This window comes from Erinaceus europaeus, chromosome 12, assembly GCF_950295315.1.
Source record: "Erinaceus europaeus chromosome 12, mEriEur2.1, whole genome shotgun sequence".
Lineage (NCBI taxonomy): Eukaryota > Metazoa > Chordata > Mammalia > Eulipotyphla > Erinaceidae > Erinaceus > Erinaceus europaeus.
In genome coordinates this window covers 77,551,489-77,577,130 of record NC_080173.1, presented here as the reverse complement: position 1 = coordinate 77,577,130, position 25,642 = coordinate 77,551,489, and the positions used below count along the sequence as shown (strand labels likewise).

The 25,642-nt window shown below is 39.8% G+C and overlaps 1 protein-coding gene across 6 annotated transcripts in view; it reads left to right on the top strand.

Annotated features, from left to right (window-relative positions):
- SSH2 (slingshot protein phosphatase 2) overlaps window positions 1–25,642 on the top strand; it is a 186,401-nt gene that overhangs the window by 29,968 nt on the left and 130,791 nt on the right. For 3 of the 6 annotated variants that reach the window (XM_060204068.1, XM_060204069.1, XM_016187005.2), the window contains exon 1: window positions 6,958–7,310. The exons of 2 other annotated variants lie outside the window; for them this stretch is intronic. In XM_060204068.1, the coding sequence (XP_060060051.1) occupies window positions 7,255–7,310 (56 nt within the window). In that variant the 5' untranslated portion in view covers window positions 6,958–7,254. Of the gene's footprint in view, window positions 1–6,957; window positions 7,311–25,642 lie in introns of those variants that run through there. One more of the 6 variants, XM_060204070.1, reaches the window with a different exon arrangement.

Here is a 25,642-nt window from a genome sequence, read left to right as displayed (position 1 = left end):
AACAAAAACTGAATGTTTTAGAGGGCAATTTAATAATCTGTTTAAAATAGTTTAACTGCCAGTTCCATCTCTGCATATCCATCCAACAAAGATCTTCACATATGTGCACAAAGATTATGTAAAAACATACTCATAATGATATTGTGTATAATAGTAAAAACTAGAGTCAAGTTAAATGTCCTCCAATAGATGACTGCTTAGGTTACACATAATTGTGAAGCAGGGGGCCAGGTGGTAGCACACCAGGTTAGGTGCACATAGTATGAAGCGCAGAAATCCAGGTTTGAGTCCCTGGCTCCCCACCTGCAGGCAGGGGGTCGCTTCACAAGCAGTGAAGCAGGTCTGCAGGTGTCTATCTCTCTCCCTCTCTGTCCTTCTCTATCTCCTCCCCCTCTCGATTTCTCTCTGTCCTATCCAAAAAAATTTTTCAAAATGGTCACAGGAGCAGTGAATTCGCAGTGCAGTCACCAAGCCCCAGCAATAACCTTGGAGGCAATAATAATATTAATAATTGTAAAGTAGAAAGCAATTCACTTGTATGTACACATGGAAAAATGCCCAAAATATAAGTGATAAGTGAGGACAGAGCAAGAAGTAGAATAATATACACATAATATACCTAGATTTGTATGTATGTTGTTTCATGTATTACCATGTGTTAAACTGGCTTATTCAAGGAAATTTTTTGGAAATGTGATATCATCCCTAGGAGGAGGATGACAGTATTGATAAGTGACTTCTACTTTACCTTTCTGAAAACTGAAAAAGTTGTTTCAGTCACTCAGTATGTTTTGCTTCCACTGGTTTTTAAAAACTAGTTAAAGTGTTTAAAGAGCCATGGTGAAAATTAAGTGGTTAAATGTTTTGTAGGGTGTTGGTGAATGTGAAAAGTGCTCTATAAATGCCTATTATTTTTACTAAACAATAGTGTGGAGCTTTTGTAACCTGAAGAAAGCAGCATTTCAAAGCATCTTTCCTACTGGAGCATATGGGTGTTAAGACATGAGGCATGAATACCTTAGAGACTGCTTCTCATGGAGTTGATATGCAGATCTTTTCAGTATTCTCCTTTACTCTTATGGTGGAAAGTTCCATTGGAAAGAACTGGGAAGGGCGCAGAGGCATTATTTGATCCAGTCTATAAAACTATTGTCAGATATTCTTTTAAGTAAAACTGTTAGCCACATAGTGATTTCAAAGCATGGTTGGTTTTAAGATCCTTTGTCTACAGAGTTTGCTTATTGTAGTATATGATGAGTGCCTTTGACTGTGTAGTGAAATACCTTTTGTTGCTGTCTGGGTAAAAGTTGAAAATTAAACATATTATCTTGAGAGTTTTACAGATAAACAGTAGACAAAATGTTGTGTTACTCCAGGTAACAGGCTTTTGTTTTTTAACTTTTTAAAGTATTGGTTTCTCCCCTTTGACACTCAGGGGATTAATTTACTTTTTATTTCTCTAGATCAAGCCCTTAGAGGGAACATAGAAATACAAATGGAATAGATCTTTTTATTGGTATCATCATTTTTCTTATGACCAGGTATTTTTATTTTATAAGTTAATGCTATCTCTTTCTTCTCTTTCTTCCTTCCTTCCTTTCTTTCTTTTTTTCTTCCTTTTTTTTAACCAGAGCACTAATCAACTCTGGCTTATGGTGGTGCAGGGGACTGAACCTAGGACTTCAGAGCACAAGAGTCTCTTTGCATAACCATTATGCTATCTCTCTACCCCACTCCAAATGCTGTCACTTTAAATTTTAAAGACGCAAAAATCTAGTAAGCTATGAAAATCTCACATAATTACAGATGCAATACTGTGTTAATGTAATTGGTTACTTCCACAAAGACTTACTGGATTCAAATGGTGGCACATAAGAGAAGTTATAAGTATATTCATTCACTCATTAATTTCTTATCCCAAATAAATACAGATACAACTGTTGGAAGCTTATCAGCCAAATTATATAATAACAATAATAATGAAATTTTGTCTGTCTTCTTCAAAAAAAATTTTGTCTGTCTTCTTTTGCCTATATATCTTAATACGTCTTTGAAGTAAACATTACTGTTTCCAAGATTAAAGAAACTAGGGATGGGACAGGTTAAGGTTTGCTCATGGACAGAGTAGCTAAAGTCTAGAATTTCTTTTTTTTTTAAATATTGTTTATTTACTTGCTTCATTACATTCTTTATCATTTATTCCTATTAGGGATTGAATATTGATAATATTCAATAAAAAAGATAATAGAGATATAACTCCATAAGGTTCCTGCTACCAAAGTTGTGTCCCCCTCCTCTCCTTTGGAAACTGCAGGAGTTCTCCCAAGATTATCAATATGTCCCTATTGTTTACCCCTCTGGGAATATAGGCCAGAATTCTTTTTTGAGGTACAGAAGGTGGGAGTTCTGGATTCTGTAATTGCTTCTTCAAGTCTAGAACTTCTTATATACTGTTGCCATTTTAATGTTTCTTGTTTTAAATATTTTTCAGATTTATGGAAAAGAGCATAAAGAATTACCTCTTTTAACATCTTTATTTTCCTCCATGAATAAACTGAAGTATACATGAACTGTAACTTAAGGCTGCTAGATTTCAGTATCCCCATACTTACCCACACACACACACACACACCACCTACCTTAAATAATTTGAAAAGACATAGGCCTTTTCCTTGCTAAAGGTGTTCTCTCAGAGGAATAGTTGTTTTTGTTTTTAAGTAGAAGTAGAAACAAAACTTAATTTAAAATTTCAATGATACCTCAACTAATAAAAATTTTAAAACTTAATACTGTCTTATATTCTGACCTAAGAGTCTTCATGGGACTCCCCAGATCTCTGATGTTACCCCTGAAGAGCAGTCTCTTCAGCCTTTTTCTTAGCACTCAGAAACTTGCAGAGCCATTGAGGCCAGAGTAGACTTCTGTGCCACATATTCTTTTAAGTACATTTCATGTATTAATTGATATACGTAATCTCTCAATAATTTCATAAACTAGGCGTTATATGAAACCACAGATTAAATATTTTTCAAAAATCCACAACTAGTGGTGGTACTAGCATTCAGACCTAGCCTAATAATTCCAAGCCTAGGGTTTTAAGTGCGAGACTCCATTGCTTTGAAGTAGATGACTTTATCTCAGTGGATTAAATGCATTTTTCAGAACTTATAGATGGATAAAATTCTTTTTCTAAGGTTTCTAACTTACAAAAACAGATCTTGGCTATCTCCTTAGGGTTTTATAATCCTATGCTGTAGATAAATTTAAGTGTCATGGCAAAAGCCTTTGTTTATGCTGTCATTATGTTAGAATTGGAATGTAGGCCCTCTGGTTTCTAGTCCACTGCTTTTGACACTATCAGCTATTACTGTTATTATTTTTAGTTCATTAACTGTAATCAGTTCAAATGACCTATCCATGCTGAAAGTTTGTTATAGAAGTAAAAGCATGTCCATATCTTTTATTAACATTTTAGTGTACCTTTGGGTCTTGCTAGAGTAGTTAGGCCACTGCCTATAAGTTTCTTGTTCTACAGTGCTTTACTGAATGATGCCTAGAGAAGTGGTAATGGAAGGGCCTTATAGGTACAAGGGACATTTATTATATTAAAAGTGTTTTAATGCTGTTAATATATGATCCTAAAAAAAAATGTAATTTGAGGAGCAAGAAAATAGCACTGGTTTTTAATCCACCAGGCTGTCATGCCTGCAACAGGTGCCAGGTTCAATCACTAGTAACACCACAAACCAGAGCTGAACAATGCTCTGATGAAATGAGATGAAATTTAAATTTGGTCATCATTAATACTAATAAGAGCTATCTTAACTATTCAGAATATTTGTATTTCTGAGTCTTGAAATGGCTAGTTAATTCATTTTTAGATTATCTAACTCTTCAAGCAAGAGTGCAAAGAAATACAGAATTTTCCCCAGAGCCTCTGTACATTTTTTTTGTTTAAAAGAAAATCTCTTCTGACTTCATGTAGAGAACTATCTCAGTTTACTTCATGTTGCTCAATCTAATTTGGAATCATTTCTGAATTCCTGGTTGCTTGTATACAGAAAGCTTGCTCCCTAAAGCCTTGTTTCCTGACAGTGGAAAGTAAAAGATTAAATTGAGCTCAAACTAAATTGATGGGCACTTTGACACTGCAGATTGTGGGGAAAAAAGGAAATTTATTCAACTTTTTAAAAACAGGCAGTAGCAGAAATAACTATTCTCTTTAAAGTACCCCAGCTTTCAAAGATGATTGTTGTTATGATTTAATTTTTTCTTAAAAGCCAAGAGGCAGAAGCAATTACAGAAGCCAGACCTTCCACTTTATACACCCCATAACGACCCTGGGTCCATACTCCCAGAGGGTTAAAGAATAGGAAAGCTATCAGTGGAGGGGATGGTATACAGAGGTCTGGTGGTGGGAATTGTGCAAAGCTGTACTCCTCTTATCCTATGGTTTTGTCAATGTTTCCTTTATAGAAATAAAAAAAAATTTTTTAAAGAAAGCCAAGAGTCAAGTTCTAGTACTTTCCCAGTTTCGTACGTTGCAGTTCATAGTAACTAACTTAGACTTTTGAAAAGGCCTAAGTAAGGGTGCTAAAATCATTCATTTTGCTAACCAGGCAATGACAGATTTTTTGAGAGTAAACAAAGAACTATGTACTTCTGGGATGTCACTATAGGAATCTATTTATAAAAGACAAGTATACATATATCTGAAATCTTTATAGTTTTTAAATGCAAGAGATATTTAGTGTAAATCAAGTAAGATGCATCCTGATGACTTCAAATAGGTACAGATAATTACCATGCTATCATCTTTCCTGAATGGTATTCATTTCGAGTTAGCATCAATAAAGTTCTATCTCTGCTGTGTCATAAAAAGAACTGGACTCACCTCAGCAGTGCTTTTCTCAGCAGCCGTACTGCCTCCCCCGACCCCATCACTGTAGGAGACTATAATAAATTATAGCCTGGAAGAAGTCTCAAACTGGCAAGTTTGCCAGATATTTACAGCAATTTACTTTGGAGTGTATCAGCAGGATCCCCCCCCCCCCCCGTTCCTCCTCCTCCTCCTTACACTGATTTAGGTGCATGCTGACACAGCTTGGATAAATCGTGCAAATATTTTCCTTCCTAAAGATGATTGAAGATGATGGTGAACTGGACTCCAAGGTTCAGACCTTTCATTTCATTAACTCTTCATTTGCAAACTGTTTCTTTTCTATTACCAAATATCTAGGAAATTTGGATAACTCTTTTCAACATGAGTGTGCAGTTTTTCAAGTTCCTCAGTGCCTTGGCAACCACTTTAAATTTTATGGAAGAATCAACAAAAGAGTGATTCATGTTTCAGACTAGCATCTATAGAATATGTCTTCACTGATATTTTGCACATTGAAAACGTCCCAGTAGGAAATGGGATCTGAAATTTCACATAAGACAAAGATTTTTTTTTATTCTAGCATGTTACACCTTAAAGTTATATTTCTAATTTTTAATTTCTTGTATTATTTGAGTTTTTTAATTACTAATTTCTTACTGTGGAGTTCCTAAAGCAGCTTTGTTGAGATATATTTTGGTTAGGTGGTGAAGAAAAGCTCAAAATGCTGATGCCTAAAAATATTTGTTCTGATGAGACTGGAATGGCAAGAGATAAAGGAGTTAACTTTTGAGTGACTACACAGTACCAGCCCCTTTTGCCAGCCATTTGAATAGCATTCAGGATAGAGAAAAAAAATTCTCATTTTACAAAGAGCTGGTTGGGGATCAGGTGAAAAGCACTGCTTCAGTGAGTTGGAAAGGAAGCTAGTAAGGAACCGTAAAGGCTTAAACCCATTGAAAACGTAAGAGAATGTTTGGTGGGAAAAAGTTCTGGATCAGGAGTCATAATAAGTGACATCACTTAGAAAATGAGGTCACCACATTAGACCCTGAATACTTCACGTCTGTAAAGTGGGGTTATAATCTCTGGCCTATCTTCCTCTCCAAGTCATGTGGCACAATAGATCTTAACCATGGTTGCACATTGGAATCGCCCACAGATCTCTGAAAATGCTGCCTTTGGGAAGGAGGATATTGCTTAGTGGTTTTGCAAAAGATTTTCATGTCTGAGGTTCTGGAAGTCCCAGGTTCAGTCCCTGGCACCAGCATAAACCATAGCTCAGCATTGCTCTAGTCAAACTAAGTGGAAGGAAGAAACAAACAGAAAGTGACCTATGGAAAGATTCCTACAACCTTAAGCATTAGAAAGAGTTTTTGAAATTTTCCCAGGTGGTTCATGCATCAAGAAAGTGAGTCCATGTTTTGGACATTGATTAGGGAAATAATTGTTTGCGTGACATTTTCAACATTGAAGAGCTGCCTGAGAGGTGGTACAGTGGGTACGGTTCTGGATTCTCAAATGTGAAATCCCAAGTTTGCTCCCTGGCATCAGTGAGACTCGTTCTCTTTCTCTTCCTTTTTATTAATGAATAAAACATTTAAAAATTTTAAATAGGCTTCCCCATCAAAACTTCAACTGTTTTTGTTTAAAAATAATCTGGTTTATCTCTGAATTTCTTCAGCCAATTGCACATAGGTAGCTATTAATAAATACCTAGTGCATGTGTGAATTTATGTATGGCCTTTCAAAGCTTTTAGATCATTTGAGCAATGGAGGTTGTTTTGAGGTACACTGTGTAGAGCTGTGTAAGATGCAGGAGTTTTGTGTTGAAACATTCTGCGTTAAAGAAATGAGAATCTTTTTTGCACTCTTCAACTCCCTTCACTCCTTCAGCCTAGCCTACGACCTCTGGGGCCAACCCTTGCCCGGGGCTGGAGGCTCACACAGAGCGGGAACTGACCAAAGCTTGGAGCTCTGGGGCGGGGCGCTTGCAGGGCCAACCCACGGGCTGTTAGCACCCTCCCCACGGACAGCCCGCCAAGGTGCCCCGCCCCGGACGTGGGATGGGTCGGGTTGCCACTCCCAGCCTCCCTCCCGACTCTTAGCGGAGCCCCAGGGCTGTGGGGGCCGCCTCTGAGCCAGACCTGGCGGGCCCAGTACGCTGCTGGGAGTCGGTGCTGCTGGTGCCTCCAGCCTTGCGGAGCCCAAGGGGAGCGGGAGCGGGAGCGGGAGCGGGAGTGGGATCGCCTGCCCGGCCGGGCGGGAACCAGGATGTGGAGCTGTGTTCTGTGAGCCGGTCCCATGACCCTGAGATCGCTGACCACAAAAGGAAGGCGTCCCCCGCCTGCACCTGCAGCTTCGGTGGCCCCGACATGATCCCCTACTTCTCTGCCAACGCGGTCATCTCGCAGAACGCCATCAACCAACTGTGAGTGCGCTGCACGCCCTCCCCGCCCTCAGCTACTACTCAGAAAGTTTGTTTTTCAGCAGCCACTGTCCCCTGCATCCTGGAGAGCTAGCAAACCAGCCAGGGTGAAACCGCTCCCTCTGTGCTTGGAGGTCTCGGACTTCCCAGGAGTAGAGGTGTGGAGGTGTGGGATAAAGTGTTTGGGAGAGTTGGGCAGGCAGAATCCTTGGTGTGTGTGTGTGGGGGGGGGGGGTGTTCTCATAAATTCTGAGGAAATCTCAAAAGTAGGGTCGCCTCCGTGAACTTGTATGTGGTGACCAATGTGACAGCTGAGCCCTTTGATTCCGTACATGAAGGGTGATCTGTATCTTCAGAAACGCTAGGACTCCCTTGCTGGCCCTGCTGGTGTCCAAATGCCCCAACTGTCAGGTTTTATTTTGTTTTAAATGAATTACGTGTGGTGGTAGGTTTTTGTCGCAAGCCAATCTCACAAAGAAAGGCAGGCAGTTCATTTGTCGCTCCTGCTGGTTGTAATCTGGATTAGTTCAGAAAACTGGAGTTTGACTTTTCCTTTCTGGCTGGCTCCCTGCATGGAATAGTATGTGTTCAGAATCCAAGCTTGCACACACACTTTCATTCCCAGAGTGCAGGATTAAAGGTACACCTTTAAACTCTCTTGTTTTTTGAAGCCTCTAGAGTTGTTGTACCTCCCTCCCGTTGTGGCTTAGCAATTTCTGAGAACTGAAATGTGCTGAAGTCTGTGGTTAACCTCACAGTCACAGTTATGAAGCTTAAAGTTAGAGAAACCCCATCTATCCAACTTGCATCCTTACCTGGTAGTGTGGTTTAGGATTACTTTAGATAACAACATTTTGTTCTTCCTAACTGTGTTAGAGTGCACCTCAGAGGAGTGGCTTCAGGGGAGTTACCTGCTGAGATTTACTCAGTTTCAGACTTGTTCCCAGGTCCACCCTGAAAGACTTTTAAACTTAATTAATGCCCAACAGAAACTTTCCATTATCACTTATTAAAGGTCTCAAGAATAGCATATAAAGTGATTTTGAGATAATCTTACATCTAGTTTATTATTTTAATGAATGGTTTTCCCTCCTGAAAAATGGAATTAAACTCACTTAAGATTCAACTTTTTTCCTTTGTGTTGATTCATTCTGGAGCTTCTAAGGTATAGCAGAAGAAAAAATACCATATAGGTTTACTGCACTGTAAAACCTACAGAAATCAACTACTTAGTTGAATTTTCCTTCTTTAAAGGAAGAAAAGACAGGGCCGGGTGATGGTGCACCTAGTAGAACACACAGACCCAGGTTTGAGCCCCAGTTCCCACCTGCAGGGGGAAAGCTTTGCGAGTGGTGAAGCAGGGCTGCAGGTGTCTCTCTGTCTCTATCCCTCACTATCACCCCCTACCCTCTCTATTTCTGGCTCTCTATATCCAATAAGTAAATAGAAAGGAAGGAAAGAAGGAAGAAAGGCAGGCAGGCAGGCAGGGTTGTGGCTGACCTGGTTGAGCTCACACATTACCATGCTCAAGGACCAGGGTTCAAGCCTCCACTTCCCTCTTGTAAGGGGGAAGCTTTACAGTTAGTGAAGCAGTGCTGCTTCTCTCTCCTCCACTTCTCCCTCCTCCCCTCCCTCTCTTCCTCCTCAATTTTTCACTATCCTATTAAATTAAAAACAAATGATTTATAAAGAAGACAGAGGGGTCCAGGTAGTGGTGCATCCAGTCAAGCTCATTTAGTACAAAGTGCAAATATCTGGGTTGGAAACCCTACTCCCCACTTGCAGGGGGGGACACTTCACAGGCAGCGAGGCAGGTCTGCAGGTGTCTAGCTTTCTCTGCCTCTCTTCCCCCCCCCCACTACTCTCTTCCCCCCCCCCATCTTCCCTTCCTCTCTCAATTTCTCTCTGTCATATCCAATAAAATGGGGAAAAAATGGCCACCAGGAGTAGTGGATTTGTAGTGCCATCACTAAACCCCAGTAAACCCTGGAAACAAACAAACAAAAAAATGAAGATGAAGACAGTGAAAGTGGAAAAGAATGAATAATGTGCGTAGATAATCTCAATAGTGTTAATAATGATTTAAAAATGAAAAGGCAGGGGTTGGATGTTGGCATACCTGGTTGAGTGCACATTACAATGCACAAGGACCTGGGTTCCCTACCTCCAAGGGAAAAGTTTTGTGTGTGGTGAAGCAGGGCTGCAGGTGTGTCTCTGTCTTTCTCCTTCCCTATCTCTCCATTCCTCTAGATTTCTGGCTGTCTCTAGCTAATAAATAAATAAAGATAATTTAAAAATTGAAAATAAATAAATGAAAAGACATTGGAAATAGTACATGTGTCCATGAAAAGTGACTGGGGGATGGTGGGAAATTTGTGTCCAGTAGGTTCAGAGTTTTATTTGAGGGAAATTAAAAAGTTGTGGTGGTGGTGATGATTGCACAGCAGTGTAACTCTATTTAATGCCGTTATACCGCATGCTTAAAAATGATTTAGATGGCAAATTTTATGGTTTAACAAAACATTTTAAAAAAACAGCTTGAAGACCTGAGAGACAGCTCACTAGGTTGAGCAAGTATTTCATCCTACCTTTGGCTCAGGTTTGAGCCCCAGCACCACATGGGAGGTGGTATGGCCCTGGAACCAGCACTGGGCCTTCTTACTCTCACTCTCTGAATCAAAAAGTCACTGCCAGGAGCAGTGAAATCACATATGTGCAAGGCTCCAGCTCCCCCCAACCCAGAAATAGTAAGGCAGAGCTTGGGGGAGTGGGAAGAACTTAATTCTTGCTTCCTAATATAAGCAAATAAATATTGATTTCTTTTCATGTTGGTTTCTCTAGATAGTCTTTTAACTTCAGTTTCTTCCACTATAAAGTTGAGGATAGTGTTAGCTTTCTTTTTTAAAAATATTCTTTTTTAAATATTTATTTATTTATTCCCTTTTGTTGCCCTTGTTGTTTTATTGTTGTAGTTATTGTTGATGTTGTTATTGTTGTCGTTTTTGTTGGATAGGACAGAGAAAAATGGAGAGAGGAGGGGAAGACAAAGGGGGAGAGAAAGATAGACACCTGCAGACCTGCTTCACCGCCTGTGAAGCTGGGGAGTGGGGGGCTTGAACCCGGATCTTTACGCCTGTCCTTGAGCTTTGCGCCACGTGCACTTAACCCGACCCGCTGCCTACCACTCGACTCCCGATAGTGTTTTCTAAACCCAGAGGATAAAAGATTGTGTATTTGTAGTAACACTATGTAAATTCTAAAAATGTAGACCCAAAAAATAATAATAATAACTGCCATTTGATGACTGTTAGTGTGCTAAAAATTATGTGGATGATCACATTTAATCATTACAGAAACTCTATGAATTGATCTGTTCTATATACAGATAATAAAATTGACCGACACTTAGTGAAGTTAGGTAATTGTACCAATGTAGTTAGCAGATGGCAGAACCATCCTTAGACTCCAGATATATTTCCTAGGCCAGTACGCTTCACTACTGTAAACGGATTAGCTGTCTTGGTAGTTATGAAGTCACTCTTGAAAATGAAAAGTCTTAGGAAATCTTCAGCTGGTGACATCTTTAACTTAGTGATGAAAACTATTTTTTTGTTTGGCTCTGTTACTTTTGTATTTTTAAGACCTATTAGTATTTACTTCTTCTAAACTGTATTTACTGTTGCTTTAGCTATCATATTGTTTAGCATTTATAGTATTGTCTAGTTCTAGTTTATCATCATTTAAAAGTCTTTGGGGAGGGGATCGGGTGGTAGTGCAGCGGGTTAAGCGCATTGGTGCAGAGTGCAAGTACCGTACCGGCATAAGAATCCCGTTCAAGCCCCGGGCTCCCCACCTGCAGGGGAGTCCCTTCACAGGTGGTGAAGCAGGTCTGTAGGTGTCTATCTTTCTCTCCCCCTCTCTGTCTCTTCTCTCTCCAGTTCTGTCTGTCCTATCCAACAACAACAGCAATGGAAACAATAACAAAAACAAAAATGGCAACAAAAATGGGGGGAGGGGGGAATGGCCTCCAGGAGCAGTGGATTCATAGTGCAGACACCGAGCCCCAGCAATAACCATGGGGGGGCGGAGTATTTGGGGCTCATACTGAATAAAGTTTGTTAACACATGGTTGATAATCACATATGTTGATTATTAGTTTGAGGTTTTCATAATCACCTAGTGTTCTGTTGAAGCAGTTACAGAAGGTGGGTGAGCTAGACACTGCCTGTGAAGAGACTCCCCTGCAGGTGGGGAGCCGGGGGCTCGAACCAGGATCCTTAGGCCAGTCCTTGCGCTTTGCACCACATGTGCTTAACCTGCCGTGCTACTGCCCGACTCCCTCTGATTTTTTTAAATTTTCTCTATTTATTGGATAGAGACAGCTGGGAATCAAGGGTAGGGGAGAGAGAGAGAGAAAGAGAGACACCTGCAGCCCTGCTTCACCACTTGCAAAGTTTTCCCTCTGCAGGTGGGGACCGGGGGCTCGAACCTGGGTCCCTGAGCACTGAAACATGTGCATTCAACCAGGTGCGCCACCACCTGGTCCCTGTATATGATTTTTAATGAAAAAACTATATATGGGGACTGATAATTTGGGAGAGCCAGCATGCAATCCCTGAGATGTTATTAAGCAAGGGGACAAAGCTTTTCTAGTGCTGTTATATTTAAAAAAATATCCAGACACTTTTGATAAATAAGTGATTATTTTTATTTTCAAAAAAGCTCAGGGAAGGATCAAGAATTAGTAGATAAAATTCCAAATAGAGAAGTGCAGACAGTCTTATGGGTGCATATTAGTTGGTGATATTACTGATACTAAGTTCTGCTTTATAGCTATACTAGTGGTTAAGAGTTCCACAATTATCCATTGTTTTTGAGAAAGAGAAGAAAGACACAAATTGAGGGGAGACACCACGACTCTGTCCCACCACCAATGAAGCTCCCCTGCTACCTTCCGTCTATGGTACTCCTTTCTGATGGCTAGGTCTGAACCCAGGGCCCCCAAATGGAAGGAATACCCTCTAACTCTTGGCCCCATGTTTTCATTTCTGAGCATAAGCTATCATAAAAATTCCTTAGACAGAGTATTAAAACACATAATTTCATTCCCTCAGAGTATTTGATTATGTGGGTCTAGTGTGGGGCTAGATAAATTGCATTTTTAACAAGTTCCTAGACACTGATACTGCTGGTCCAGGGTCATGCTTCAGACACCACTGCCTTCAAGTATTCCTTTGGGGCAAATCGGGCAAGTCATCACCTCCAGTTTATAAGATAATCTAATAAAAAAAAATCAAAATGGCAAGGTGATTTACACAGGGATTACATGATTTGTTACTGATAGAACTGAAAGTAGAATTAGCATTTCCCGTCTTCAAACTAGTTAGAGCTCTTACTGTGGTATACTCAAAACCCTAATACATACGTGTGCCTTTGCATGTGTACATGTGTGTTTCTAACATTTATTTTTATATCAGACCACTTTGCTAAATTCTTGATTCTAATGTGTAACAGAATTTTTAGTTTATTCCCCCCCTCTCCCGTTTTCTTCTTCTAGCGTTTGCCCTTCTTCCGTAGCCAGTCAACAGCGTCAGGTTGAGCCTGATGTAAAGTTTCGAGACCTCCTTTGAATCTGGAGAGGTGGCAGTTGTTGACTATGTGGGTCATAGTCAGTCTGTAGCCGCAGGGGCAGTTCGGGTCGTCTCTGGCTCCCCAGCGATGGAGCATAGCGGCGCACCGGCCATGGCCTGTTTGATAGTGATTGAGGAGGACCCAATCATAACGTGTTAGGTCAAAGCCGGGTTGACGCTTGCAGGGGTCTGTGATGAGGTGTTTGTTCTTTACCTCAGCTGACTGCCAACTCTGTTTCCAAGAGTCTGGAACAGAGAAGTTCAGTGTAGGCGTAGGGGACCAGATTGGGTGACGAGACGTCAAGCGTTGGACAGGGTGGGCGAAGATATCCGCGTATATTGGCAGGTCCGGTCGAGCGTAGACGTGGGAAATGAACTTAGATGATGTCGCATCCAGACGAACATCTGGCGGGGCGATGTTGCTAAGAACTGGCAGCCATGGAACCGGGGTGGAACGGATGGTTCCAGAAATTATCCTCATGGAGGAATATAATTTGGAATCGACCAAGTGGACATGGGGGCTACGGAACCATACTGGGGCACAGTGATGGTTCTCATATAAATCAGTTCTGTCTCTGAGCATAACTTTTGCTTTAGCTAGAGCTCTAGTATAATGTTTAAGTAGCAATGCTAGGAGTTTTAATCTTGTTTTCCTTTGTAAAAGGAGAACTTCTGGAACTCCAAATGAGCACCAACCAAAGAGACAGTCTTCCCCCAATCTTTAGGCAATTGATTTAAATTAAGTCTGGGGGGGATGGCGTTAGGGAGGGCACAAATAATATTTTTGTTTGTAAACAAATAATATTGTGTGCTTTAATTTAATTCAAATACTTTAAAATTAGATATACTTATTGGATTTTATTGAATACTTTGTGAACATCTATTGAGTGAAAAATGTCTCTCCGTTTCCTAGTAATACAGTGCCTGCCATATTGAGTGGCCATAATTAAAGCATCCTTAAATACTATTTACATTATTTGTTAACAGTTTGTGTTTGGCTTATTTAAGATTTTTGATTTCAACTGTTTTTTCACTCTAGTATTATCTTTGACTAGCTTGTATCTGGTTTGTGAATGATTGAGGCTCAGCCTTCCATCTTTCTCTAGCTCTGCAACAGTTATTTGGCAGAAATTATCTCCATGAGAAAAAACTGAAACCCAGAAATCCTTTCCCAAGTGTTACAGTTTTACTTATTTCATTTACTGCCTTCCAGATTTTTTTTTATTTCTTTACTGGGGAATTAATGGTTTACAGTCAAGAGTAAAATAAAATAATACATGTGTAACATTTCTCAGTTTTCCACATAACAATTCAACCCCCACTAAGCCCTCCTCCACCATCATGTTCCAGGACCTGAATCCTCCCCCAACCCCAGAGTCTTTTACTTTGGTGCAGTACACCAACTCCAGTCCAAGTTCTGCTTTGTGTTTTCCTGTTCTTATTTTTCAACTTTATAGACTTTTAAATTTACTTTTTCTCACTGAGTAAGTGTAATTCACAGCTATGACTATTTTTTCACCAGGGCTTTGATGGGGCCTTCCTTCTTTCCATCCTTCCTTCCCCTCCCCACCCCTCAGATAATAGGATAAGAGACAGAGAAGGGGAGTCGGGCTGTAGCATAGCGGGTTAAGCGCAGGTGGCGCTAAGCTCAAGGACCGGCGTCAGGATCCCTGTTCGAGCCCCCGGCTCCCCACCTGCAGGCAGGTCCCTTCACAGGCGGTGAAGCAGGTCTGCAGGTGTCTGTCTTTCTCTACCCCTTTCTGTCTTCCCCTCCTCTCTCCATTTCTCTCTGTCTTATCCAACAACAACGACATCAATAAAAACTACAACAATAAAACAACAATGGCAACAAAAGGGAATAAATAAAATAAAATAAAAAAGCTAAAATCTAAAAAAAAAAAGGAGACAGAGAAGAAAAGTTATCTATCACTCACCTTCCCTTTGGCATGGTAATCCCATGTCATTACTGGGGACTCAAACTCAGATCCTTCTGCATGGTAAAGTGTGCACTCTACAAAATCATTTTCATCCTTGAACAGAGAATATAACTTTAAAAAGTGGAGTAAGTTTTTTTTAATTTTTTAATTTCTAAAAAAAACATTGGAAAAAAAAGGAAACATTGACAAAACCATAGGATAAGAAGGGTACAGCTTCACACAATTCCCACCACCAGACCTCCATATACCAACCCCCTCCTCTGATAGCTTTCCTACTCTTTAACCCTCTGGGAGTATGGACCCAGGGTCATTGTGGGATGCAGAAGGTGGAAGGTCTGGCTTCTGTAATTGCTTCCCCACTGAACATGGGCATTGACAGGTCAATCCATACTCCCATCCTGTCTCTTTATTTCCCTAGTGGGGAAGGGCTCTGGGGAAGTGGAGCTCCAAGGCACATTGGTGGGGTTGTCTGTCCAGGGAAGTCTGGTCGCATCGGGCTAGCATCTGGAACCTGGTGGCTGAAAAGGGAGTTAATATACAAAGCCAAACAAACTGTTGGACAATTATGGACCTAAAGGCTGGAATAGTGCAGGTGAGGCGTTGGAGGGAGTCCTCCATTTTGTAGATAGCTAGCTAGTAGGCATATTTTAGTTATATTTCAAAGGGCCTGTGGCTATACTAGTGTTTTTTTGTTTCTTTGTTTTTTTGTTTGTTTGCAGTTTTTTTTTGTTTTTTTTTTTTTGCCTGACCCTGAAATCTGATATGCAGGTGAATCCTAATTATTGTCTGGGGAGATGATGTCATGGCTGGGAAAAGGACCAGAAAGCTGAATCAGGGAAGAGAGTAGCTCCCTAATATGGGAAAGGGGTATAAATATTACTGTAAACCCCATTGATTTGATGTGATCTGGGGCCCATATTCTGCATCTCTGTAGATCTGAGCTCACATTCTGTGGTCATAAGTAGGAACGTTCCAAGCTGCCCTAATATCGACCCATCTTCCTCAGGTGTAGCACAGAGTATATTGTCCATCCTTCCTTCTAAGGATGGAACATTCTCTACCATTGTTGATCCAGGTTGAGGGCAAGGTCCTATGGGGGCCCACAAAGGGGTCTGTTTTGTTGTTCCTGATAGAGATGACCGGAGAAGTAAGTTTTAAAGGGTGATCAAACATGTTTACATCGACTGAATTATCTACATATGAAATGTGAAACAGATTTATGATCTATGTCTAAAGATACATTTGTGTTTTCATTTGTAGCAATGTATGGCTTTACTCACATTTGTGCTAGTTTGAAATCAATATAGCAGTGTTTTTAGAATGGAGTAAGAAAAAAGCTCTCAACATTGGCCCTATTGAAACTCATGCTTGACCAAAATGACTGAAGACTAAATCTGGACAGTGAGATCAACAGGAATGAAGTGGTGATGTGATCAAGTCAAGCTTGAAACCTCATATTTGACTCTAACACTTTATCCACTACACCGACTCTCAGGCTGATGGTTTTTTCCTATTTGTTTTTGTCACAGCACTGGAAATCTGCACATGTGCAATTTCACTACTCCTGGACCAAAATTTTCATTATTTTTGTTATTTTTATTTCAGAGCGCCACAAAGGAAAACAGAAAGGGAAAGATACCATAGCACAGAGCTTCCACTGGTGCCATGGCACTGCCATGTGGGCCTCAATCCAGGCCCATGCACCCTACCTGCTGTCTGCTGACCCTCAGACCTTTTTCCATGGTTACTAATATTAGCTAGTGTAATCATTCCTAGAGGTCAGTGTCTTTACACTTACATAGAGAAACCACTGCCAAGGGAAATAATTTTTTTTTTTTTTGGCCTCCAGGGTTACTGCCAGAGCTTGATGCCTGCACTACAAATCCACTGCTCCTGGCAGCCATTTTTCCATTTTATTGGATAGGACAGAGAGAAATTGAGAGGGAGGGGAAGATAGGGAGAGGGAAAGACAGACACCTGCAGACTTGCTTCACCGCTTATGAAGTAACCCCTGCCTCCCCAACCCCCCCACCCCCCTCAGGCAGGGAACCAAGGGACTTGAACCAGGATCTTTACCCTGATCTTTGTACTTGATACTATGAGCACTTAACCTGGTGCACCATAACCCAGCCAAAAATACTGTCATTCTCTGTTTAAAAGAGCTGTTGCGGGACGCTGGACAGTAGCTACCAACTGAGCACACACATTACCATGCTCAAAGACCCAGGTTTGAGCCCCTCTCCCCACCTGCACGGGGGATGCTTCACAAGTTGTGAAGTAGGTCTACAGGTATTTCTCTTTTTTCCTTTCTCACCCCAACATTAACCCTGGTGGCAATTTTAAAAAGAAAGAAAAGGGGGGGCGGGCAGTAGCGCAGGGTTAAGCGCACATGTTGCGAAATACAGGGACTGGCATAATGATGGGGAGGGGGTCACTTCACAAGCGGTGAAGTAGGTCTGCAGGTGTCTTTCTCTCCCCCCTCCTCTCTCGATTTTTGTCTGTCCTATCCAACAACACCAGCAATAACAATAACAACAACAACAACAATAAAATGGAAAAAATGGCCTCCAGGAGCAGTGGATTCATAGTGCAGGCACCAAGCCCAGCAATAACCCTGGAGGCAAAAAAAAAAGAGAGAGAGAGAGAAAAGAACTATTGGACCTTGGAGTAATAGATGGTCCAAAACATGTACAGCTATGTTCCTCACATCTCACATCTCTTCTTGTGTTTCTTTGCTAAATATGAGTCCTCTTAATTACCATATGTTAAGCTAGTTTGAAGCAGTGGTATAGTGCTATCACTGGATATTCCTGAATTTCTATAGTGAAAGTAAAAACAAAACAAAACAAAATCAGCATCCTAACTACTTTCAGAAAGAGTTGGAATTATGTTGGCATTGTTAAATGATGCAGAATTTTGCTGCCATGAACATAATTAGGTTAAACTTGGAGAAATGTGCTAAGAATATCAGGTTATTCCTGTGATTTGGAAAGGATGTAGCAGTGATTTATAAATAGATTGTTAGTATATAGCACACCAAAGGACAAATTTAGGCTCACTTCCTTTTTGCTTACTGTATGAATAAAGCAAGTCTTTATTTTCTGAATTCGTCTGTTTTTCAGTTGTTAAGAGGAATATGATCCTTGAGTACCCAGAGGGATTTAGCATTAGTTACCTGTAAAAGCACCAAAATCCAGAGACTCAATTATTGTCGAATATAAATATACTTCAGGGTTAGCTTATCACAGACTTATATGAATTTAAGTAGTAACGCTCTAGTGTTCTACATGCAGAAGATAAAGTATTTACTTGAGTTTTCTGGTGATGAGCTAATGATTAAAATTGTTGTTTATTACCTTATAATTTTGTGAATCAATATTAAATCACTAATAAAAGAAATGAATAAAATAACCTTAAAAAGAATAAAATAACCTTTAAAAAAGAATAAAACCACCTAGTGGGTTGTTTTAATGCCCATTTGTAAGTTTGTTCACATTTAACTAACATGTCAGGCTTCTTTTTATATACCCATTTGCTTTATTTCATGCAAAAATGGTTCTAGAAGTTCTTTGGCAAGATGAGAGAGATCAAATGAGATAACTAATAAGAAAGTACAATAAAAATTTCAAATATGATTACTATACATACTGTCTATTGATGAACATTGAAATTAATTTTATGATTTGTAACAGAATTTAAAGCCCTGAGAATTCTAATTGTAGACTTTATATTTGTCTTATTTGGAATCTTTGTAAACTTAAAAGTTTATTCCTCAGATGGTTGTATGTAACACAAGCACTTAAACCAGCCCTCAATACCGCTGAAAAGTGGTTAATTAGATATACGGGCTTAGCATATTGACTGTGTGTCTCAGCTCTGCTGTTCTCTTTCTCTCTGCCCTATCCAATAAAATAGAAAGAAAAAGGTGGCCACCAGGAGCGGTGGGTTCCGTAGTGATAGCACTGATCCCCAGCAATAACTCTGGTATCAATAAAATAAGATAAAATAAAAAATTTAAAAAGACATTTGATCACTATTGGAGGGGATAGTAAATAGCCAGTAAATAGTAATTAATAATATTGCTTTGTTGGCATAAGCCAAAATGTAGAATTAAAATACAGCTTGGTACCTTGGACTGATGATAAAAATTCTGACATTTGTATCATAATTACACTTTGTCTTGCTGAGTGAGGGGTAGGAGATGCAAAGAAGTAGAATACATGACTCCTACAATTAGGATACTCAGTCTGAAGAGGACAGAAGACATGCCAAAAAGGATAAATGTAAGGACACAATTTAGCATGTGCCAAGTGCCAGGTGGTGGGTTCAGTTCATTCTTTTAAGTGTTCAGAGTACAGAGCATTATTGTAAATGATCTTTTATAGAAATAGGATTGGTGCTGTAACGATGAACTTTATTTCTAGTTCTCTTAAATAACTTGACTTACATAAACAAGGGTTAAAGATACTTGAGTAGTGAGAGAAAGGGGAAACTAAATGTGGCAGATCTTATGGATATATTAAAGCTAATTTTCTATGAATGATGGCTTATGGCAAGGAAAACCCAGAAAAGCTTTTGTATAGCCCAATCATGTTCTTTAGAAAATCACTGTGAACATATTTTGGATATATCATACAGACAAGAATTCTATCAAGTTTTTTTTTTTGTTTTGTTTTGGTTTTTTTTTTTTTTGGTCCCAGGTACTCACTGAGTACACAGCACAGTAACCAGCATTTGCAGACTTTACATAGCTTATTTAGGAAGCTTGCCAATTTTATAAGGCTGTTGTTATTGAATTAGTACCAGAGCTGGAAGTACTATGTGAAATCCCCACAAGTAGACTAAGAACAGAAATAATTCAGCTATCTATTAGTGGCTTTATAGTTCAGTTTTTTTTTTAAGTAATCTAAAACAAAACCTCTGTCTCTGCTTCCTCCAGGTGCTTAGCTCTAGGTATTATTACATCAGCATCATGTAGTAGACAAGTCGGTTCCCATGGCACAGAGGGCTTGTAATATTTACAGTAGAGTGAACTATAAGGGAGGGGTGCTTATTGCTACTTTTCCTATTTCTTAGTAGCTTGACTGCCAGTTTCATGGTATAGTTACCAGTTAATGGCTTAACTTATTTAGCATTCTATAAGCAACATTCAACTCTTTTCTTTTTTCTTTTCTTTTCTTTTCTTTTCTTTTCTTTTCTTTTTTTTTCGCCTCCAAGGTTATTGCTGGGCTCAGTGCCTGCACCACGAATCCAGTGCTCCTGGAAGCCACTTTTCCCCCCCTTGTTGCCCCTGTTGTTGTATCCTTGTTGTGGTTATTATTGTTATTGTTGATGTCGTTCGTTGTTGGATAGGACAGAGAGAAATGGAGAGAGGAGAGGAAGACAGAGGGGGAGAGAAAGAGAGACACATGCAGAACTGCTTCACCACCTGTGAAGCGACTCCCCTGAAGGTGGGGAGCCAGGGACTTGAACCAGATTCCTTGCGTTTTGCACCACATGCACTTAACCCACTGCGCTACCACCAACCCCCAGCTCTTTTCTTTTTAAATACACATGAAACCATCCTAGTAGACATGTGGAATTTTTAGACATAAGTGAACTTACAATTATACATCAATTAATATGGGGCTGGGCAGTGGTGCACCTACTTAAGTGCACACATTACAGTATGTTAGGACCTGAGTTCAAGCCTCTGCTCCCCACCTGTGGGAAGGAAGCTTCAGGAGGGATTAAACAATGCTGCAGGTGTATCTATCTATCTATCTATCTATCTATCTATCTATCTCTCTTTCCCTCCCTCCCACCATCCCCCTTCTTTCTCCCCTCATCCCTCTCAACCTCTCCATCTCTATCCAGAATAAACAAATAAACATCAGTTAATAAAAATGACTTATAAATCCATATTATACCAAATCCATATGAGGTGCTAGGGAAGCCCTGTACATGCATGTCCTGTGTTCTGTCTGCTAAACTACCTCCCTAGGTGTGCCATTTAAATTCTTAAAAAAAAAAAATCCATTTATTAATGGGAAAGAGAAACAAGGATTTATCTGGTACATGCAGTGCTGGGGATCAAACTCAGGACCTCATATTTGAGAGTCCAGTGCCTTAGATTTATCATTTAAAAAAGTCTTAATATGTAGTATTAATGGGAGGGGGAAAGAACCAGAGCATTACTCGAGCATATGTGATGCCAGGACTCACTATGCCCCTCCTGGGCCACTGCCATTTAAATTCCTGAAACAAGTTTTTGTCTTTGATGCTGCATGATTATTACATATAAGGGAAAGAAGACAAAACAGTATTTTTAAAAGACTTTCAAAGAATCTTACTTTGAATTTAATGGCATATTTTTTTAATTTTTTAAAATATTTATTTCTTTTTTGTTGCCTTTTTATTGTTGTTGTAGTTATTATTATTATTGTTGATGTCGTCGTTGTTGGCTAGGACAGAGAGAAATGGAGAGAAGAGGGGAAGACAGAGAGAGGGGGAGAGAAAGTTAGACACCTGCAGACCTGCTTCACCGCCTGTGAAGCGACTCCCCTGCAGGTGGGGAGCCAGGGGCTCAAACCATTACTGGCATATTTTTAACAGTATCTAGAGGGATCTCTAACAGACTTTAAAGAGAAAATACAGAAAGGAGTGTTAAAAGTGCAAGACATAGTTGCATACTCAATTTAGTACTATCACATGTTGCTTTTGTCTGAAACTGAGCTTCTTAATGAAAGGGTGTGTTAAAGTCACAGGCAGAGAAAGTGTTTTCAGGTGAAGTTTCTCTTTTTGTAGTGGCAGCAGTCCTGGACATGCTGCTGGAACACAGAGGATGAGTTCAACACCTTCTCTTCAGATTTTATCTCTGCCCACAGCTCTCTCTTTTTACATAGCAAGTCTTTGTTCACTAAAGAGTGGACTTCTGTGGGTTGGTCTGTCACAAACTGAAGTTGACTGATAAGTAGTGCAAAGGTCAAAATAGGCTACCATAAGATCAGTCTGGTTTTATGCAAAAAAAAGACATATAATTTGACCTGTAGGCATCATAGTCCAAGTTACAGCCTAGGAAATGTTTATCAGTTTCAGTCTTTCAACTCCAATCAAGAAAAACCCATATTATTTATTGAATTCAGTTGTGATTTATTGAATTCCAGGGATGATTTCTGTTACGTTGTTACTTAACTCACTGTTAGCAGATATTAAATAAAAATGCAAAGATAATCCACAATCATAGACTCTTTGTTTGGCTTCATAATGGAAAGAATTAAATTATACAGTGGCCAGGGAGATAGATCAACTGGTAGAGCAAGGAATTTGCATCCCTGAGGTTCCCAGTTTAATTTCCTGGCACTGTGGAAGCCAGTGTAGTGCTCTGGTTTCTGCCCTCTCTCTCTCTCTCTCTCTCTCTTGCTCTCTCTCTCTCTCTGTCTCTAATACCTTCTGTCTTACATTAAATAAATAAATCAGCTAATATATTGATTAAAAGGAAAAATAAAAGTAAAAAGCAATCAGAGAGGGTATTATTTAGAGAAAGTGGTCAAGAAAATGGTAAATTGATGTTTGAACCACAGGCTAAGGTGTAGGTATTTGGTGTGAATGTATGAATCAGTTTTTAGGCATAACAACCTACCAATATGAGATCACTGCATTTATGGACATATGGAAATGATACATATTGTTAACTATTATAAACATTGACCTTTATAATAACAATTATGCCTAACATTTCTCCTTTCTCATATAGCATGGATTGTAAAAATGATGAGATCAATAAATTCCTTAAGCCGGTCCTTGCTTTGCGCCACCTGCGCTTAACCCGCTGCGCTACCACCCGACTCCCCCAATAAATTCCTAAATCTAATTATTTCCTTCATACTGAATCACTTGCCACATAAAGCAGTGTTTAATGTATTTGTCGTGTCTGTTTTTTCACCCTACTAAGATGTAAGTACTGTAATAGCATAATACATGAAATGGTATGCCCTAGGTAGCTGTTAAATATTCTAGATGAGCAGCAGCCTGAGAGTTGTCTCAGTAGGTAGAGCAAGGCTTAAGCCCTGTCTCGGTCCCTGGTATAACATATGATCAGAATGGTGCTCTCCTCTCTTATTCTCATAGGGGGGAAATTTTTTCTTTAGTGTTAAGCATGTGTATGCACTACTTCATGCTCTCAAACTCCTTCCCTCCCTCCTCCTACCAAGCCCTGACGCAACTCTGGCTTATACTGATGCCAAGGATTAAACTTGGGACCTCCAGACCTGAGGCACAAGAGTGTGTTGTGTAAACTGCTGTGCTTTCCCCCTAATCCTGCTCATTCTTTTAAAAATTTTACTTAGCGAGAAGGAGAGAAACCGCAGTATTACCATTTGGTACTAGGCCTCAGACATGGCAAAGCAGACATCCTACCAGGTGACTATCACGCAGGCATAATGCTCCATTGATAACCCTGATGACAATTTTCTTTAAAAACTATTTTCTAGGGGTCAGGTGGTGGTTAAACACACACATTACACTGTGCCAGGACCCAGGTTCAAGCCCCTAATCCTCACCTGCAGGGGGAAAGCTTCGTGAGTGGTGAAGTAGGGCTGCAGGTGTCTTTCTGTCTCTTTCCTTCTCTGTCTTCCTTTCCCTTCTTAATTTCTCTCTGTCTCTATCCAATAAATAAATAAATAAATTTTTTAAAGATATTTTCTAGCAAGCTGGAGATAGTTTACTTGGTACTGCACATCTATTATAATGACTGAACCCTTTGGCTCAAGCCATAGCACAAGGATGGTGGAGCAGTGTTGTGTTATTTCTCTTCTCTCTCTGTCTCTTCCTCAAAGAATTTTTTCAAAGACCTGGGGAAGCTATTCAGTGGTGTGGTATTATATATGCATGCACAAGACCCCAGAACCACATTATAAGTATTCTAGGGGTGGCCAGGTGGTAGTGTACCAGGGTAAGTGCACATAAAGCAAAGCACAAGAAGTGGCACAAGGATCCGGATTCAAGTCCTCAGCTCTCCACCTGCATGGGGGGGGGAGGGGCCTGTCACTTCACAAGCAGTGAAGCAGGTCTTCTCACATGTCTTTCTTTCTCCCTCTCTGGCTTCCCCTCCTGTCTCACTTTTTCTCTGTTCTGTACAACAACAATGGATAAAAGATGGCCGCCAGGAGCAGTGGATTCATAGTACAGGCATCAAGCCCCAGCAATTACTCTAGAATCAATAATAATACTGTGTGTAATTATGAATTTTCAAAAGCACAACATGCTAAGCTTTATGCTTTCTTGCCATCTTACATCATTTATTTTATTTAAGCTTTAATTCCTGTCTGCTCTGACCAAAAAAAAATAATAATAATAATCTGGGCTTTGCACATGGAATCTTGAGAAGACTCAACAGTTTCTCTCTCTTAGCAAGTACAATCTGGGCTGGGGAAGAGAGCATAATAGTTATGCAAAAGACTTGCAGGCCTGAGACTCCAAAGTTCCCAGGTTCAATCCCCAGCACCACCATAAGGCGGAACTATGCAATTTCACTGGTAAAAATAAATAAATAATAATGGAAAATATTGTTTTAAAAGTGTAAAATCATTTTTAAAAAGAAAAACATTTGTCTTATATTTCTTTCCTCCAAAATTACTATGTCAGTTTTTCAGTGTCACTTGGAAATATTTAGAACAGACTGTTTCATTAAGCAGGGTTTTGATGCAAAGGACACAGATTGTTTTGTTATCAAAATTTATTCTGTTTCTGTTTTGTTTTTGCAGCACTACATCCTCACACTTGCATAACTCTAAAGTTCCTGGTCAGGGGTTCTATTTTAGATGGATAAAGGAGATAGCTCACAGCAATGCTTGCTCTACCTTCTGTGAGGTTTCCCCTAGTACCGTAGTACTTAAACCCTAGGGTGTTTGAAAACCCTAGAGTGTTAATAAAATAATAAATATAATAATAAAAATAAAATAATAAATATAATTTAAAAATATGTTTAAAAGAAAATAATAAATAAAATAATAAAGTATTCAATCGTGAGCTAGTGCTCTCTCTTTCTCTCTCTCTCTCTCTCCCTGCCTCCAGGATTATTGCTGGGGCTTGGTCCCTGTACTATGAATCCACTGCTCCTGTGGCCAATTGTTTCTATTGGATAGGATAGAGAGAAATTGAGAGAGGAGAGGAAGGTAGAGAGGGAAAGAGAAAGATAGACACCTGCAGACCTGCTTCAACACTGTGAAGCAACCCCCCCTTGCACCAGTCCTTGCATTTTGTGCTGTGCATGCTTAAACCAGTTCACGACTCTTCACTGAAAAATATTTAAAAATGAAGGGAAGACAACATTCAAAGTGCTGCCTTTTTAACATTAATTATATAAAGCAGATTCCATCAGTCTCTCTTCAGTGACACTAGGAAAACTTTGGGAAAACATCCAACATCTGCTTATCTTTCCTGAAGTAGAAATGTTCATAATTGCAATTTGCAGTCTCCTTTGAATGAGGATAAACAGATTTCTATTTGTTATACTTATGTTTCAGAAACATTTTACTGCATTCTTTATATATTCAAAGTTTTCCTCTGATACTTGAGGAGGCATTTGAATGTTACTGGGGTTTTCTTGCCTTTCTTTGGAGTGCAACTATAGTTAACTTTAAGATATTTTCTTCTGGACCAGGAAAATGACTCACTTGGATAGTATACTGCTTTGTCATGTGCACCACTCAGGTTCAGGTCCAGCCTCCACTACAGTGAAGGGACCTTTGGTGTCTCTCTCTGTCTCTCTCTCTCTCTACACATAAAT